General features: G+C 38.7%; 1 protein-coding gene across 1 annotated transcript; it reads left to right on the top strand.

Annotated features, from left to right (window-relative positions):
• Positions 1–9490: 9490 nt before the first annotated feature.
• On the top strand, positions 9491–11207 carry LOC134204018 (neurexin 1-like; the record flags this gene model as incomplete). Its single annotated transcript, XM_062678854.1, has 2 exons — positions 9491–9809; positions 9874–11207. Coding segments are annotated over 2 exons (1458 nt in total), but the record flags the coding sequence as incomplete, so codon positions are not given.
• Positions 11208–19444: the final 8237 nt, after the last annotated feature.

Here is a 19444-nt window from a genome sequence, read left to right as displayed (position 1 = left end):
CGCTCGAAAAAGCTAATTTTCCATACCTAGCGATTTTGAAATAAAATCGATTGAACAAGTCTCGGGTACTTATTCAAAAAGACGTATGTGATTTTGTAAACAAAGATTCATACGTCGATTTGTCCAATATGATAGGACTCCCACGCAAATCAATATCACGAACAGGTAACCGAAGCCTCCTTCTACCTGTATGTGGTGATTGTTTGCGTGGGAGAGCTATCAGATCTGAAAAACCAACGTTTGAATCTTTATTTACAAAACCACATACGTCCTTTTGACTAAGTAGCCGAGAAGTGATGTAAACAACCTACGATCACGGTCTGTTCAGTAAAGTTGTCACGTTGATAAACGTTGATAATATTAAACATGTTATTCTACCAATCGGTATATTAAATGAAGATGCAATGGAAATGTATAAGAAAGTTATGATTACTATAAACATTTTGTTTTTGACGAATTGGGCGGAATTTTCGGTTTTATAACACTTATAGAACTGATTATTTTGATTTCCTCGTACATAAAGCCATTTTTTTTAAATGATGGAAAAACCCCCAAATCCCTTAAATTCCCCAATACCAAAATATGCAGAGCAATCCTTAGCCATTCCTCTGTCTAACCCAGGGAAAAATGGATCCCCCTTTTCCCCCCCTTCAAAAATACAGGCATTTGAAAACAACGGATTTTTTCAAGAAAAACAGAGATATCCTTGCAATCCATTAATTAATTCACTCGGTTATGTAACCAAAACGTGCACTTTTTTATGCTCTAAAACTTTGTAGAAGACCACACTTCGATAAAAATTAAAACTAAAAAGTTACAATCAAAATATTGATTTTTAAGGGTCACCCTAACATAATTATTTAAAATTATCACAACAAATGATACAAATGACGTACAACAATAGTTTCTTCAGCAAAGTGCCTCAAAATTAAATAAGGAACAACTTTCTAGAGCATCGTACAATGCTAAAATTAGAAATATAGAAGTTAAAAAATTTATCTCAAAATGTAGTGGGGCCACCCTATTGCAACAAACTTCAAAATAAAGCTTAAATAATAAGTTTTGACTTTGCTGAAGACACTTTGATCCTAAAATATTATCATTATGGTGAAAATATTTTTTTCCTCCTAATCTCCCGGCGTGGCCCAATGTTCATTGTGCTCAGACTGATGAGCTTGCGACGAGCATATCTAATTAACTGAATAATTAGACTCAACAAATGAATATAATTTGGCTTCGTTTTCAAATCTTATCAGTCTCAATTAAATTCAAAACCAAACCGTATTAAATCAAAATTCTGTTCAAAGTCAATCCAAACTCAATCCAAAACCAACCCAACACCAATCTATACATAAACTAAATCCTACCCAATTTTAATCAAATTCCAATTTGAAATCAACCCAAATCCTACTCCAATAAAAATACAAATCTAACTCAAAACAAATCCAAAAACCATCTTATCCAAATTCGATATCAATCCCATCCAAATTCAACGTCAAATAAATCCCAAATGAATCTAAATTCAATCCAAACACAATCTAAGTCTGATTCCATACGAAGCTAAATCCATTTCCAATCCAAACTCAATGAAAATGAAATCTAAATTAAACCAAACTCCATTCCAAACCAAACCTAAATCCAATCATATTCTAATCCAAATCAAATCCAAATGAAATCAAAATTCACACCATATACAATGCAGATCCAATAAAAATCGAATACAAATCCAAAAATTCCAATCCAAATGCAATTCAAATATCATCTAAATGTAATTCAAATGAAGTTCAATTCCATTCCAAATCAAATCAAATCAATCCAAATCAATTCGAAATTAAACCCAAATCCAATCCAAAATCAATTAAAATTCAAATATAATACTATTCAAATCAAAATTAGATCCCAATTCAAACCAAATCCGATCCAAATACATCCAAAATCCATCCAAAAATAATCCTAATTTTATTCAAATCCATCCCGATTTCATTCCAAATCTAATCCAAAACCAATCCAAATTCGAAATTAATGTAATCCAAATCAAATCCAAATTAAATTCGTAACCAATCCAAATTTACATCGAAACAAATTCAACGTCAATCCAAGCCCAATCCAAATCAAATTCACATTTAATCCTAATCTTATCCAAATCCAGAATCCTATCAAAATCTAATCCGAATCCAATGCAAATCTAATCGAAACTGCATACAAACCCAAATCAATTACATTCAAAATCCAACCCAAATACAATTACAACTAATCCAACCCAAATACAATTTAAATTCAAATTAATTCGACGAAGAAAGAAGAAAGAATGAAGAAGCAGCAATAATAAAGAATAAGGAAGCAGACGAATAGCAGAAAGAAGAAAGAGTCAAGGGAGAAGAAAGGAGAAGAAGGAGAATGGATGTAAGCATGAAAAAGAAGGAAGAAGAAAAAAAAGGAATAAGGAAGAAAGAAGAAAAAAAGAAGAAGCAAGAAAGAAGAAGGAAAAAGAATAAAGGAAAAAGGAAGAAGCAAAAAGAAAGAAGGAAGAAGAAAGACGGAAAAAGGAAGAAAGAAAGAATACAAAAAATAAAAAAGGAAGATGGATGGAAGCATGAGAAAGAAGGAAGAAGAAAAAAAGAAAAGGAAGAAGGAATAACTAAAAAGGAAGAAGGAAGAAAGAAGAAGGAAAAAGGAAGAAGAAAGAAGAACGAAGAAAAAAGAAAGAGAAGGAAGAAGAAAGTCGAAACAAACGAAGAAAGAAAGATAACAAAAAAAAAAAGGAGAAAAAAGGAGAAAGAATAAGAAAAATAAGAAAGGAGTACGACGATAGAAAACAGGAAGAACGAAAGAAAAGGAAGAAGAAAGATGGAAGAACGATATAAGAAAGAATAAGAAAAAAGAATGAAGAAGAAAGAAGGAATTAAAAAGAAGGAAGAAAAAAAAGAAATAAGAAGAAAAAAAAGAAGGCATATGAAAAAAAGGAGATAGAAAAAGGATGAAAAAAAAAGAAGAAAGAAGAAATAAGGAAACAGAAAACACGCAGAAAGAAAAAAGAGGAAACAAGAAAAAATAAAATGGCAGAAGGAAGAAAGAAAAAGGAAAACAGAAGAAAAAAAGAGAGAAAAAAAGGAAAGAAGGAAAAATTAAAGGAAAGAAATTGCGAAGAATGAAGGAAAAAGGAAGAAGGAAGGCTGAAGACTGCAGGAGAAAGAAAAAAGGAAGAAGGAAGAAAGAAGCAAGAAGGAAGTGGGAAGATGGTAGATTGAAGAAGCAAGAAAGAAAAAGGAAGAAGAAGGATAGAAAAAAGGAGAAGAAAGATAAAAGAAAGAAGAATGAAAAATTGAAGAAGGAGAAAAAAGAAGGAAGAGATAAGAAAGGGAAGGAATAAAGAAGAAGGAAAGAAGGAAAACAGAAAAAATGGAAGATGGCAAAAGGAAGAAGGAAGCAAAAGTCAAGAAAGAATATCGAAGAAAGAAGAAAAAATATGGAAGAAGGAAGAAAGAAAAAGAAAAAAAGAAGAAATAAGAAAGAAATAAAAAGGAAACAACAAGAAATTTGCTGCTGCGTGAGAGAGCCGTCGGGGCGGTCAGCATTTGCATGAGATATCTTATTTCGGTTTGTGCGCAGCGCATAAGTAAGAAGGGGAAAAAGAAAAGGAAAAAGGAATAACTAAGCAGGTAAAAGGAAGAAATAAGAACGAAGAAAGACGAAGTAAGAAGGAAAAAGGTAGAATGATGAAGAAGGAAAAAAAAGAGAAGGTAGAAGAAAAACGAAAAAAGGAAAAAAAGGAATACAAAAAAGAAAAAAGGCAGAAAAATAATAAATAAGGAAGAAAAAAGAATAATAAGAAAAAGAAGAAGATAGAAAACAGGAAGAACCAAAGCAGAAAGTATAAGAAAGAAGAAAAATGGAAGAAATAGAAGAAGGAATAAGAAAGAAAGAAGAAGAAAGGATGAAGAAAAAAGAAGGAAGGAAAAAGAAAGAAGAAAACATAAGAAAAAAGGAAAGAAGAAAGAAGAAGAAGGAGAAAGAAAGAAAAGGGAAGAAGGAAGAAAGAAAAAGGAAGAAAAAAAAAGAAGGAAGTAGGAAGATGGTAGATTGAAGAGGAAAGAAAGAAAAAGGAAGAAGAAAGATAGAAGAAAGAAGGAAGAGAGATAGACATAAGAAGAAAGGGAAAAGAAAGAAGGAAAAAGATAAAAAAGAAGGAAAGAAGGAAGACAGCAGAAGGAAAAAGGAAGCAAGAGTCAAGGGTGAATGACGAAGAAAGAAGAAGGAATAAAGAAGAAGCAATAATAAAGAATTAGGAAGCAGACAAATAGCAGAAAGAAGAAAGAGTCAAGGGAGAAGAAAGAAGGAAAATGGATGTAAGCATGAAAAAGAAGGAAGAAGAAAAAAAGAAAAAAGAAGAAGGAAGAAAAAAGAAGGAAAAAGAAAGAAGGAAGAAGGAAAAAGAATAAATGAAAAAAGAAGAAGGAAAAAGAAAGAAGGAAGGAGAAAGACGGAAAAAAAAGAAAGAAAGAATACATAAAATAAAAAAGGAAGATGGATGGAATGGATGGAAAAAGAAGGAAGAAGAAAAAAAGAAAAGGAAGAAGGAATAACTAAAAAGGAAGAAGGAAGAAAGAAAAAGGAAAAAGGAAGAAGAAAGAAGAACGAAGGAAAAAGAAAGAGAAGGAAGAAGAAAGACGAAAAAACGAAGAATGAAAGATAACAAAAAAGAAAAGGAGAAGAAAAGGAAAAGAATAAGATAAAGAAGGAAGGAGTAAGAAGATAGAAAACATGAAGAACTAAAGAAGAAGGAATAAGAAAGAAGGAAGAAGGAAGAAGAAAGATGGAAGAACGATATAAGAAGGAATAAGAAGGAATTAAAAAGAAGAAAGAAAGAAGAAGAAGAAAAAAGAATAGGAATAGGAATATGAAAAAAAGAAGAAGATGGAAAAAGAATGAAAAAAAAAAGAAGAAAGAAAAAAAAGGAAACAGAAAAAAAAGCAGAAAGAAAAAAAAGGAAACAAGAAGAAATAAGATGGCAGAAGGAAGAAAGAAAAAGGAAAACGGAAGAAAAAAGGGACAGGAAGGAAAAATTAAACGAGAGAAAGAAAAATTGCGAAAAAAGAAGGAAGAAGGCAGGCTGAAGACTGCAGGAGAAAGAAAAAAGGAAGAAGGAAGAAAGAAGCAAGAAGGAAATGAGAAGATGGTAGATTGAAGCAGCAAGAAAGAAAAGAGAAGAAAAAGGAGGAAGGAGGAGGAAGGAAGAGTTAAGAAAGGGAAGGAATAAAGAAGAAGGAAAGAAGGAAAACAGAAAAAAAGGAAGATGGCAAAAGGAAGAAGGAAGCAAAAGTCAAGAGAGAATATCGAAGAAAGAATAAGCAATACAGAAGAAAGAAGAAAAAAGAATGAATGAAAATCCTCACTCCACTAAACATTACCTCAAAATTTAATCCAAATCAAATCCATAATCAATCCAAATTGATTTCAAAGTCGATAAAAGCCCAACTTAAATTCATTCCAAACTCAATCCAAATCCAATAAACTCCGCATCTCCAAATTCAATCCAAAACTAATCAAAATTCAAACTCCATACAAATCCAATCCAAATATAATCCAGATTCAATACAAATCTAATGAAAAATCAAACCAAATCCAGTTCAACTCCCTTCAAAGTCCAAACGAATAAAATCCAAATCAAATCCAAAATTCAGTGAAATCTAAATTCAATTAAAATCCAATCTAAATTCATTCTAAATTCCATTCAAATCTAATCCAAATTCAACCCAAAACGAATCCAAATCCAAATCAAATCCAATCAAAATCTAACACAGATTCAATTTCAATAGAAGTTAAATCCAATAATAATATATCACAAAATCAAACCAAATGCAATCCAGATCCATTCGAAATGTTATCCAAAATCGAAATTCAATTCAAATCTAATCATAAATCAATTCAAATTCCATAAGAATCTAATCTATACTCCATCTAAATCTAACCCAAATTTAAACCAAATCCAATCCAAATACATTCGAAATCTAATTCAAAATCAAACCAAATAAAATCTAAATTTATTTCAAAACCAGACCATATTCAATCCAAATCCAATCCAATACTAATTCAATCCAAATATAATCAAAATTCAAAATAAATTCCAACCAAATCAAACTCAAAATCAATCCGAATTCAAATTAATTCCAATCCTCATTCAAAACCCAATCAATCTAAATCCAATTGGAGTCCAATCCTAATCAGATTTAAATCAAATTCATATTCAGACTAAATTAAATTCAAATCCAATCCAAATCTAATTCAAGTTTTTTTCAAAACCATTCCAAATCTAATCTAAATTAATTCCAAATCCAATCTAAATCTTGTCCAAATTCAATCCAAATCCAATCCAATTCCATTCAAAATCTAATCCATCTCAAGTTAAATCCAAATTTGAAATAAATCACATCCAAATCAAACCCAAATTCAATCCAAATCCAAATTACTTCCAATCCACATCCATATCGAATCCAATCTAAAACCATTTCGAATCAAATCCATCCATGTTCAAACCAAAATAAATTTTAATCTGATTCAAATCTAACTCAAATTCGTTCCAAAGCCATTACAAATCTAATCCAAATTCATTTCAAATCCAATCTAAGTCTAATTCAAAACCAATCCGAACTTAATCCAAATCCAATCCAAATTCAATTCTTATCAATTTTCAATCCAAATCTAACTCAAATACAAAATCTAATTCTAATTCTAATTCTAATTAAAAAAAAAAATCATACTCAATCCAAATCTAAGCCATATACAATCCAAATGCAATCCAAATCCGATTCACCCCCAATTCAAATCCAATCTACATTTAATCCAAATCAAATCCATTCTCAATCTGAATTGATTTCAAATTCATTCAAAGTCTAACTCAAATTCATTTAATAGCAAATCCAAATTCAATCCAATCAATTCCACATCTCCAAGTTGATTCCAAAACTAATCCAAAGTCCATACAAATCCAATCCGAATCTAACCCATCTAGCCATCCATACAAATCCAATCAAAAGCTAATAGTCCAGATAAAATCGAAATTGAATACAAATCCAATCCATATTCAATCCAAACCCAATACAAATTCAATGCAAATCCAAACCAATTAAAACCCAAATTCAATAAAATTCCAAATCAACTTCAATGTAGATCTAAATCGAAACCAATCCATACACAATCCGAATCCAATTCAAAATCAATCCATATACAATTTTAATCGAATCCAATCCAAATCTAACCCAAATGCATTCAAATATCTTTACTTAGTCAAATCCATTACAAAGCAAATCTAAATATTATTCAAATCTAATCCAATTCCAATCCAAATCCAAAACAGATCTAATCTAAATCCGGTTCAATTTAATGCAAATCCGATCCAAATTCAATCAAAATCTGAAATAAATTCAATCCAAACCCAAATCCATTTCAAATATAATCCAAATTAAATCCAATCCAATCTTATCTGAAACCAAAACAAATCCAGCCCAAATCCATTCGAGATCTAATCCAAATCGAATCGTTCCTAATTCCATCCGAATAAAATCCAAATCTACACCAAATTCAATATCAATCCAAATCTAATTCAAGTATAGGTTCTTTGGGAAAGTTGGCCTTAAATAAATTAAAGAATTGATAAAGTAAATAAAAGTTTTCGACTGGAAAGATCAATTCTATCCAAATCCATTCCATACCAAGGCAAGGTGGCGGCAATGCTTTATGATTTTTTACCATACAATTTGGAATGTGCTCTCTGAGCTGTTTTTTTGTTTCAATTTGTTCATTTGGTATGTTCAGGACGTGGATAACATTTTACGGAGCCGAAAGGTTAATTTGGTGCTTTGATCTTGATGAAAATTATCAATTGCTTACTACCCAATTGAAAGAGAGGATTGGTAATCCATGCAATAGGCGTTTATTATTTGAAACTGACTTCATTGTGGTGGCAGTGTCACTTAATCTTTATGAAGATGTCCGTGAATATAAATTGATAAATTGAACACTGTGTAGCATAACACGTTGTTTGTTAAGCTGTGTTAACTGTGTTAAGCTGATATTTGAAAAAATGCACCCTTGATTATATAATGATAGTTCTGAATAAATGATATTGAAAAATTTCACGTTTCACCCATAAGGAAACTATATTAAACAGTAATTACACGCTTTTCCCTTTCCTCGCTAATTCAGGCATCTGTTAAAAATATGCTCAGAGTTGGAATTTATATTAATTTATTTGCGGTTTGCAATTTCCACACAGTTCTGTAAATAACTAAATATTTGATGGATCACTGGTGTTCGAAAAATTATAATCCCGTTAAAGTATATTCGTTGCGCAACGAGCCAAGGATTGATTCGAAAACGGTGATCCATTCAGTTACAGAGAGATGTTTTCGGCTTGATTTTTTAAAACTATGCAAGTTTTGTTTAAAATTCAAACTACTTTCAATACCCATCCAGACACAGACGAGAAGCAGGACCCCCAAAAATTTACGACCAGTAAACAAACGTGCATGATTGTTTTTTCTTTATAATTTGTAAACCAGCTGCAATCAAATCTTCTTATCTTCTCGTTATTACCCTCATCAAACGAACGCCACCAGCTCACGTTTGTTCGAACAATTACAAACAAAGTACAAACTCTGAACACTTTCTCCTTTAATCCACCAACTGGCACACTCACAGATCGATCTACTCTTTGTAACTTTTACAGATCTCTTACAAAAAATCACAAAGAAACACAGCACAGAACAGTACAGTAATACTAAAATAGCATAAACTAACTGAATTCATCTTCTCATTTTTTGCATTTATTTTTTTCACAAACTTGTGATGTCGGTGTCATAGGACTAAATTTTAATTTTTGAACGACCCTTTTTCCAAAAGCACATTTCTCTATATCGGAAATCGTTGACACGGGAGCCAAATTTATGTTATGTCAAGTCATTCCGAATAGAGAAATAAGTTATTAGAACAGTAGCCCTATGGCGCCGAAATAATATTCTTCAACACTGCCCATGTCCATAACACAGCTCATACGCAATATTGAACCACACAAGAGTTCTCAAACTGGCTGTTAAATTTAAATAAACTAACGTTAATAGTTTTGTACATTTCATTAAAGTCCTTAAACCAATGAACATTATTTTATTTATACTCACTTCACAGCAAATAATCCTTTTTTACGCCATTATGCACACTACTCCTTATCGCAAATCACAAACTCTCAAACACAATACCGTAGAATTTGTAATGCTTACCATTCTGCATCACCTCGCACTATTGTCTATAATTACATTAATAACATATCTCGCTTACCGCATTTTTCTGAATACCTTACTGTCTCTCTTTCACCTAACAAAATATCCATTCGTGTGTTCTATCTAAAAATATCATGAAAGCGGATCGCCAACGGCGGTCCGCCCTTGAATCCCCCTTCCATGAATGTTAATTGAAGAACTCCTCAATCACTTTCAAGACTCCGGCTAGCGGCTACCCCGGCGTCATCGACGATCTGATCTTCAGCGGGGCCGGATCCGGTTGCCGCGGAGATGACGAAGACGAGTGTACGCCACCGTTCGAGACAGGCAGCGGAGACGACATCATCACACCGGTGTACGTTCCACCGACGAAGCAAACGACGGCGGCAGCGGGCGCCACTGGAGGCGGAAGCGGAGCCGGCAAAGGTAACCGAAGGAAAGACGAAGGTAAACTGTGCGATGACGAGGACTGTATACATGGATCCGGATCCGGTGAAGTGACGGAGGTGTTCACCGCTTCGACTGCTAAGAGTTCAGGTGAGTTGGTTCATTTGGGGAGATTAGTCCAACGGAGGTTTTATGGTGGATCTTATGATTTCAGAAACGAGTCCGGACGTTACGTACACCACAGTTGACTTCGACAAGAAAACCGATGGTACAACTACGCTGACGACTCAAGGTCGGTCGGAAACGTACGCCCCAAGCGAAACGACACGGGAGATGGATATGACGAGTAGTGGAACGACAAATTACGGCACCAGTTCAGGAACCAGTGGAAGTAGCTACGGAACAACAGTATCGATTGGTACGACGGGTACAACAAGTGGCACGTCTAGTGGAACGAGCAGTCGAACGACGTACACTACGGGTACGACGTCGGGTTCAAGCACATATGGATCGACAACGCAGCAGCAGACCCCGTCGGAAACTACTATAAGCTATCGAGACCGGGATCGAGATCATATCCGGGAGACGACGCAACCTCAGGCGCCCACAACAACAGAAGATGACGAGGTCATAGAAGATAGAGGACCCGATGATGAAGATGGTACAGAAATGCAGCCACCCAACAAAGGTCAACGAAAGCCTCCGCCAGTGAAAGTGTCGGAGCCACCGAATCCGGAACCAGAGCCACCTTATAATGCGCATCCACCGGCATTCCCACCAACAAGGGTTCCGAAGCATAAAGGTGGTCGAATCAATTCAGAAGCCGAAGAGCGAACTGCCATGATTATTGGTATCGTAGCGGGTGCGTTGATCGCCGTCATATTGGTTATCCTGCTAGTGCTGTGGATCAAATCTAATGGAGATCGCTCTTACAAGACAGAGCACGATAAGAGCGGTCTTTACGGCACGGGTCCAAGTGCAGCGTTGTTGGGCGGATCGCACACCAATACACACAATGCTCACTACAATACGCATCAACAACAGCCGCACCATCAGCAACCTCCACATTACAATGGCAGTAGTGGCGGAGGAGGTGGAGGAGGCGGAGGTGGCGGTGGAATGGGACATCACGGAAACGGCGGTAACGTGCCATTGAATGGGTCTTTACGGCACCATCACAATGGCGGAAACGGCATGGGAGGAAGCGGGGCCATGGGAATAGGCAGCGGTGGCAGTGCTGCCAGTATGGGATACAACGGCAGTGATCGAGGCAGTATGCAATCGGGAGGAATGGGTCCACCGCAGAAACCGAAAAATCGCAACTCCAAGGACATCAAAGAGTGGTATGTTTAAATCCGCTCTCGGACGCTCTCTCACAAATACACATACGAATGAACGCACTCACACGCGCATCAGAGACGTTATATTTATAAAACCTTGTTTCCGCTGTTACTGGAAATGGATAACACAGGCGACTCACACACTCACAAGCGCGAAGTCACCCACGGCAGACTCATTAATACCTATCATTGATTAATTATAGTCGATAATTAATTAATAATGCAATTGTGATGATACAAACAAAAGAAAAAATTTAATGATAAGACAAACACACAAACACATACCTATCATTAATCGTTAAATTAACGGGAAAACGAACTAAACGGCGTCGGAAGATAATGTATTTGGGTCAAGCAAACACATCCAGCTAGGGTATAAGTGAAAACTGTAAATAGATACACAACAAAAAAAGTACACGAATACATCCACACAGACTAGAACGGCAAGGTAACAAGTGTGACAAAAAAATGAATGCGCGTTTGTAAGTGGTGTTTAGAACATAAAGTTGTGGATGAGGTTTGCAATCCCCGTTGCTAGGAAGATTTTACCCCAATTGAAAAATTCTTGTTATGGTCCGCCTTATGTTACGTTCGTTGATCTTGTTAATGTTCAGCTCTAATCATAATATTGTTCTTGTTTATTCAGAATTTACAAACAAAAAACAAGAGATTTAGGTACATTACCAAAATTTTAGGTTATATAAATGTGATTCGAATCCAACGCCAGTTCTATTCAAAGGCTTCATTCGTTATCCGCCTTTACAAACCGATAAATGTACGACGATATTTGAGTGTTCGTCTTTCCACCGTAGATGAAGTTTATATCGGAGTTGAAACTGGAGCGTATTCCAATTCTTTTGATTTTTGAAATAGTTTACGCAATTGATAGCGATCGAAACAAACCAACAGTGTCGTACGTTGAATGAAAAGTGTAATACACGCAATCACAAAATACACACCATAAAACAAAGTTACAACCGTAATAAAACTATATTTGAGATCGACTCACAAAGCGAAATTTAAACGAGCAAATTGTTTTCTGCACAAAAATTTAAGACTACTATAAACTGTAAGTGAAAAACCAAAAAAAAAACGATAAAATCGACGTTGAAGAAGAAAGATCTACCGTGTAATTTTGAACGACCTTTAATAGTTCCAATTAATCCAAGCAAATCTCTTCAAGAAAAAAAATCATTCAGCAACAAAAACCAATGGTAAATGTACTCGTTTTTTCGTAAACTTAACTTTATGACGAAACATCAATCGACTCTGTTTTGCCTCCCCTTATTCCGTGGTTTCGCAGCTCTTTTTCTACATCTTAAAACGTAATGTAAAAATGTCCCCGAGTACACAAATGGAAAATGGAGGCGGTCGTGGAATTCGTGAATGGGCCAGCAAACGAAACCAAAAACTATTTACACAATCACTATCACGTAAGCAAAAGTCAAGACAACAAATTCTAACTATTGAACGACGCGAGCGCGAGCGCGCGCGCGCACGAGACCCATAACTAAGAGAGAAAAAGTCAGACTCGAACTACCAAAACCGCCGGATTATTAAACTTGTTTTCGACTATTCGAAACGTGCACTCATTTCATTGACTTCATGAGCTTTTTGAGTTATTCTCATAAATGCGTTTGAGTTTACTTTTCAACTGGGATATGAAACGACGTTTTTTTGCGTTGACAAGCATCTATTAAATTGAAAAATCAAGCAACTCATTTAAAAAAAAAATATTGTCACATTTTCAACAAATTAAACTAGTTTTAGGCGATCCACCTTAAAACCATTCAAAGTGAAGTGTAACAAATAATTCCAAACCAGATTCGATAGATACGGGGAATTGACTGATATCCCATCAGAAAAATATATTAAGCTCTTTAACCCGATGTCCAGATTGTGTAACTTTAGTATGATGATTGTCTGATTGAATGCGGCTTTGACACGATCTATTGATATACGCTGATTTTTTTCTAGAAATTATTACATCCATAAACTTGTCATCCCGCCGGACAACTTTGAAAGGACGCTCATATGGATGTTGCAGTGGGCGTTTCACGGAATCTACTCGGACGAATACATGAGTACATGTATCCAAATTGCCGCTAACGAAAATTGGGCGCTTTCCATGTAATTTGGTGTTTCGAGGTTGAATGTTATCGAAAATCTGATGTAGCATTTGGGCAAATTCCGTTCGATCAACATTTGCAAGTGCGGGTTGAAAGAAATCCCCTGGAATTCATAAAGATTGACCGTAGACCATATTTGCAACCGAACACTGAAGATCATCTCGGTACGCCGTTCTGAGCCCTAGTAATATTATTGGGAGCTCGTTGTACCAATTCTTAGAATTCACAAATAATCGAAGCTTTTAACGTGCGATGAAAGCGTTCCACTATACTATTTGCCTGCGGTTGTGCGAATATGGTGGATTCCCAATATATGCGACAATTCTCGAAACAAGTCACTCTCAAACTGCCGTCCTTGATCTGTGGTCAGGTTCATCGGTACACCGAATCTAGAAATCCATGTTGTGTAAAGTGCTCGCGTGTAGATGCTGAAAACGAGTCTCTGGAAGATTAAATTTACCGAGAGGAAATACAGTGTGCCGAAACAACTTTGACTTTTGGCAACTCACACAACGTTTCACAAAGTGTGCAATATCTAGATGGCCAAACAAAGCGTTCAGTAATAAATTTCCTAGTGCTGCGTGCACCTGGATGAGAAATACCATGCAGTTGTTCCATGATGGCTTCACGGTGTTTTTTTAACGAATGTATTCTATGTATAGCACGCACTTCAGCGGCTATTTGTTTAGCCTCGTCTATGCTGGGGAAACTATCAAGGTAGTCGTCAACATAATGATTGAACACAATCCCTTCGACGGCACGTGGATGCTTATTAGAGTGGGGCGCAGTTGTATGGAAAAACGCAAACTTCGTCCGATCAAGTGAGATCAAGGTTTTTCTGAATCGTTTTGGGACCCCTATCAACTGTGCAAAATATGGGCTCGATTGGTTGCGACCTCGCATGCCGCATCACGTTTTAAATTTACATGGAGATTAGTATGGGAAAACTTACTTTTTCACATTTTTGCTATTAGCGGCTTCAATTTATCATCAATCTCGTGACTCAATACGTTAGCATATAGTCTGGAAGATGCCGAAAGACTTTTCCGAAGAAGGTACGTAGCTGAAACGACTACAAAAAATGTTATTACGTTTCGAAAATTGATTGTTCAAACCATATGCAAGAAATCAATGTTTCTGCCAGCACTACCGGACGACCTATGGTTATCGAAGGGTAAAACCCATCTTCCTTCCTGACGGTTTTTTTCTTTGTGAAATAATTCAGAATAGCTCCCATGAGCTCTAAAACCCTATAAGAACAATTATTTTGAAATAACATTCAGTTAAATTATTGGTCTACCTAGTTCGGCAGTGCTGGCAGAATAAACGATTTTTTGCATATGGTTTGAACAATCAATCTTCGAAACGTTATAACTTTTTTCGTGGACGTTCCAGCAACGTGCCTTCTTCAGCAAAGTTTTTCGGCATCCTTTGGGTTATACTTTAACGCAATGTGCCACTTGGTTTACGTTGAACTGAAACCTCTAGCAGTAGAAATGCAAAAATATACGTTCTCCCATACTAATTTCCATACAAATTTCAAACGCGATGCGGAAAGCGAGGAAGCAACCAATCGGTCCCAAATTCTACACAGTTGTTTAGGACCCAGAATGGATTCGAAAAACCATTGATTTGAAAAAATGACCATGACGCCCCACTCTAATGCTTATCTTCGAATTCCTTAGCGTTCGTGTTCTTTATATGTTGTGCAATGGCCGGTGAACATGTCGCACCAAAGTTGGCAACATCCATTTGGAATACCTGGCGGTTCATCGTCGGGGTTCACCCTGAACAAGAAACTTGGAGCGGGACGATCTTGCTTTCTAATGTTCACTTGGTGGAACATCTCTTTCACATCTGCGCTTACCGCCATGGGGTGCTGACGGAAACGGAAACGGAATAGGACGAAACACAGAGGTGTCACCATGTCCGGACCTTTGAATAGTAGTGAATTCAGTGAGATGCCATCCACTTTTGAGGAGGCATCCCATATCAAGCGTACTTTGCCTGGTTTGTTGGGATTTGTTATCGCGCTTATCTGAAGGTACGATCAAATATACTCTATTACCAATATAGTCCACTCAGGCTGATTTGAAGAGACAACTCAGTAGCGCCGCGGTGTCACAAAAGGCAAGCCATGTAGCAAAGAGACATTCCGAGGGGCGCTTAAACGTATGATTCAATATGCAGTATAACATGTGGAAATTATATGCTGGAAATCATCCCATGACCCCATTTTGATATCTGAGTTTAAAAATAAAATTTCGAAAAATGTAATTCAAATTTTCCAAAACTGTAGAATTATTGTAATTTTTCGCTATCGCACCCTTTGGCTATCGTTTTCAGGCGTTAGTCACCTTTTGCGACGCAAGATGGTGTGGATGTGCTGTCTCTTGCCTAATATATGGGGATTCACGAAGTGGACTATATCGCTGAAACCGGGGGTCTGATGTTTTGGTTGTGTTTTCATAGTATATATGCAGTCTCTTCTCTTCTGCTTTTCGTTTATGCACTGACAGGTGGATCGCACCTATCTATTTTCTTCCCGTGATTATCCTTATGGCTGTGAGTGCGGAATTTCCAATGTTGGCTACGAAACAAACTGTGGTGGAGGTATACAAGTGTCAGTCCCGTGGCTGAAACTCGGTGAGCATGCCATTTCAACTGATATTCTTCGATTTGTTGATGGACATTATCTTTTAGCGTCCGGTCCTTCGCCATCCTTCGTTCCAAACATTGCAATTGCTGTATGGCCATCGGATAGCTGTCCGGAAACTCTACTCCGTCGCACTTCCAGTGTAGTCCACACTCAAACCGATCTCGTCTAGTACGTTCTTCCAATATGCGATTGGCTCATTTTTCGTCTTCCGGAACACCTATCCCTGCTGATTTGATGGTACCCGCTTCTTCGAAAGCGAAATATTTCCTGAGACCTGCATCAAATGCTTCTCCGCCACCACACGCACAGATGTAGTAGCTGAGCTCCGTTTGGGTTTTGTTCCTCCGTCCACCGTAAACACATCACCCCAAACGAGTTTTCACGGCTGGTTCACTTAAGACATAACGGTTTTGTGTGCAGAGATTCATTTCATTTATTTAGTTTACATCTAAACAGATAACACTGAATCAACAATTTGACGCCACAATACACGGTTCGAGGCCGCATCTCTCTATCCTCGGATACGTCCCACGATCGCTAAGTCGTTTTGCACCTGGTCTGCCCACCTCGCTCGCTGCGCTCCACGCCGTCTCGTACTTTTTTTTTTTTTTTTTTTTTTACAAGGGAGAATGCATTTACACACTAACCCAGTACACGTGCATTGTAGTTGCCAAACTACCACACGGAAGTGTACTGGAGGGTCGGACTCGACCATACCGGTAATACCGACTAAACTCACTTGGGCTCCACCATCGTTTCCCCCAGGAACTACCTCGCAGTACTACTTCTGGGGGGACGGCAGTACTAAGCGTACTCGCTCATTATCGCTCACACAGGCACTCGTCCCACGCGAGACTGACTTGGGTGCTCGCACACCATTCACTCCATTTGAGTCTTACTTGGATGCTCTCCCGGGCGCTCCGCTGCCATGCCTCGAGGTGTCAATAGCGGTAACTGCCTGGGCCTACAGATATTACGCTACGACACTCCTGCCTCAGCACGAGCAGATCAATCACACCACTGCCGAAGCAGACCACACGCTACCCTGCCGAAGCACCACATGTGCACAACTGTAGGTGTGTGGGTACAACCCACTGCTACCCTGCCGCCGAAGAAGCTTCTCCAAAGACCATTCGCTCCATGTGACCCTTTTTCGGGTGCTCACTCTAACACTCCACTGCCATGCCTCGAGGTGTCGAGAAGGTACCTCGACTCCTACCTCAGCATGTGCAGTCCATACTCAGACTTCTGCTGCGCTTCGAGGTGTCGATAGCGGTAACTGCCTGGGCCTACAGATATTACGCTACGACACTCCTGCCTCAGCACGAGCAGATCAATCACACCACTGCCGAAGCAGACCACACGCTACCCATGCACCACATGTGCACAACTGTAGGTGTGGGTACAACCCACTGCTACCCTGCCGCCGAAGCAGCTTCTCCAAACACCATTCGCTCCATGTGACCCTTTTCGGGTGCTCACTCTAACACTCCACTGCAATGCCTCGAGGTGTCGATGGGATACCTCGACTCCTACCTCAGCATGTGCAGTCCATACTCAGACTTCTGCTGCGCTTCGAGGTGACAATAGCGGCGACACGCTATGACACTCCTGCCTCAGCACAACCAGATCACTCACTCCCTGCCGAAGCAGCTCACGCGCTACCCTACCGAAGTAGGGACACTCCCCAACTCACTCTAACACTTCACTGCCATGCCTCGAGGTGTCGATAGCGGTATGTAGGGACGAATCAACGATACTACGCTACGACACTCCTACCTTAGCATGTGCAGTCCATACTCAGACTTCTGCTGCGCTTCGAGGTGACAATAGCGGTGACGCGCTATGACACTCCTGCCTCAGCACAAACAGATCACTCACTCCCTGCCGAAGCAGCTCACGCGCTACCCTACCGAAGTAGGGACACTCCCCATGCCAATTGGCACTCCCTGGGCTTGTGCTTTTGAAGCGGCACACAGTCGCTTTGATAGAGTCTGCTTACGGGCACTTGTGGTTTTTTGGGAGGGATTTTAACAGAGCCCACTGCTAAATCCCACCACGCCCTAGGCAGTTCTCCCTGACTCGCAGACAGCTGGGGAGGGGTCGTCAAGCCCTTGGACATGGTCCATGCTGTCCCTACTGTCCCTGCTGCCCCCACGCCGTCTCGTACTTGCCGGATCGGAAGCGAACACCATCTTTGCAGGGTTGATGTCCGGCATTCTTGAAACATGCCCTGCCCATCGCACCCTTCCGGCTTAAGCTACCTTCTAGATACTGGGTTCGCCGTAGATCTGGACGAGCTCGTGGTTCATTCTTCCCCGCCACACACCGTCTTCTTGCACATCGCCAAAGATGGTCGTAAGCACCCGTCTCTCGAATACTCCGAGTGCTTGCAAGTCCTCCTTGAGCATTGTCCATGTTTAATGTCCGTAGACGACAACCGGTCTTATTAGCGTCTTGTCATGACACATTTGGTGCGGTGGCGAATCTTTTTTGACCGCAGTTTCTTCTGGAGCCCGTAGTAGGCCCGAGTTCCACAGATGATGCACCTTCGTATTTCACGACTAACATTTTTATCAGCCGTTAGCAAGGATCCAAGGTAGACGAATTCCTCGACCACCTCGAAGGTATCCCCGTCTATCAAAACACTGCTTCCAAGGCGGGTCCTGTCGCGCTCGGTTCCGCCCACAAGCATGTACTTTGTCTTTGACGCATTCACCACCAGTCCAACTATTGTTGCTTCACGTTTCAGGCGGGTCTACAGTTCTGCCACCTTTGCAAATGTTGTCGGCCGAACATGTCATCCGCGAAACAAATAAATTGACTGGATCTGTTGAAAATCATACCCCGGCTGTTACACCCGGCTCTCCGCATGACATCTTCTAGCACAGCGGTTCTCAACCTTTTTCTTGAGAGGTACCCCTTCGAACTTTTGCATGATTTGAGGTACCCCCTCCCGTAAGTAGGCTTCCAATCCTCTTGAAAACATAATTCCGACCCCTTTTGAAGGGAAGCTCCTTTAAGCTTTTGAGCCCCTTTAGAGTAGGCTTCCGCGCCTCTTTATTAGAGGCTTCTAAACCTCTTGTAGAGAGGCTTCCGAGCCTCTTGAAGGCGGTTTTCGAGCCACTTAAAAGGAAGCTTCCGTTGCATCTTGAAAGAACGCTTCTGAGCCTCTTGATAGTATGCTTCCAAGCCTATTGAAAGAAGAATTCTGAGTTTCTTGAAGCGAGGCTTCCAGGCCTCTTGAGAGGAGGCTGCCGAGCCTCTTGAAAGAAGGCTTGGTTCACCCACAAATTTACTCAACATGGCGCATCTCCAGCAACTTGAAAATCGTATTAATAATTTCTAACAAGATGTGTAGTGGCGGAGACAAGCAAAAGTTTATTTTGTTTCCTTATTAAAGTGTTTTTAAAAGTTCAAAAATCCAATATTTTATCATCGTCGTAACCGAAAACCAAAAGAATATGCACACAGCTTGTAAAATTATTTCTTTCTCTTGTGCATTTTCCTTGAAATTTTTTTTGGTACTCGAGATGTCATTCGATATGCCGATATGCACTTTTGAAAATCTTACAATTCTGCGGGATTTTATGAGAGTGCAATGATGAATTTCCTTACCACCATCCTTGGAGTCATTAGAATTTGATAAAGCTCCAT

The sequence above is a fragment of the Armigeres subalbatus genome, unplaced genomic scaffold (assembly GCF_024139115.2).
Source record: "Armigeres subalbatus isolate Guangzhou_Male unplaced genomic scaffold, GZ_Asu_2 Contig344, whole genome shotgun sequence".
Lineage (NCBI taxonomy): Eukaryota > Metazoa > Arthropoda > Insecta > Diptera > Culicidae > Armigeres > Armigeres subalbatus.
The sequence above is the reverse complement of the archived record's forward strand: the minus strand, read 5'-3'. Positions and strand labels throughout refer to the sequence as shown.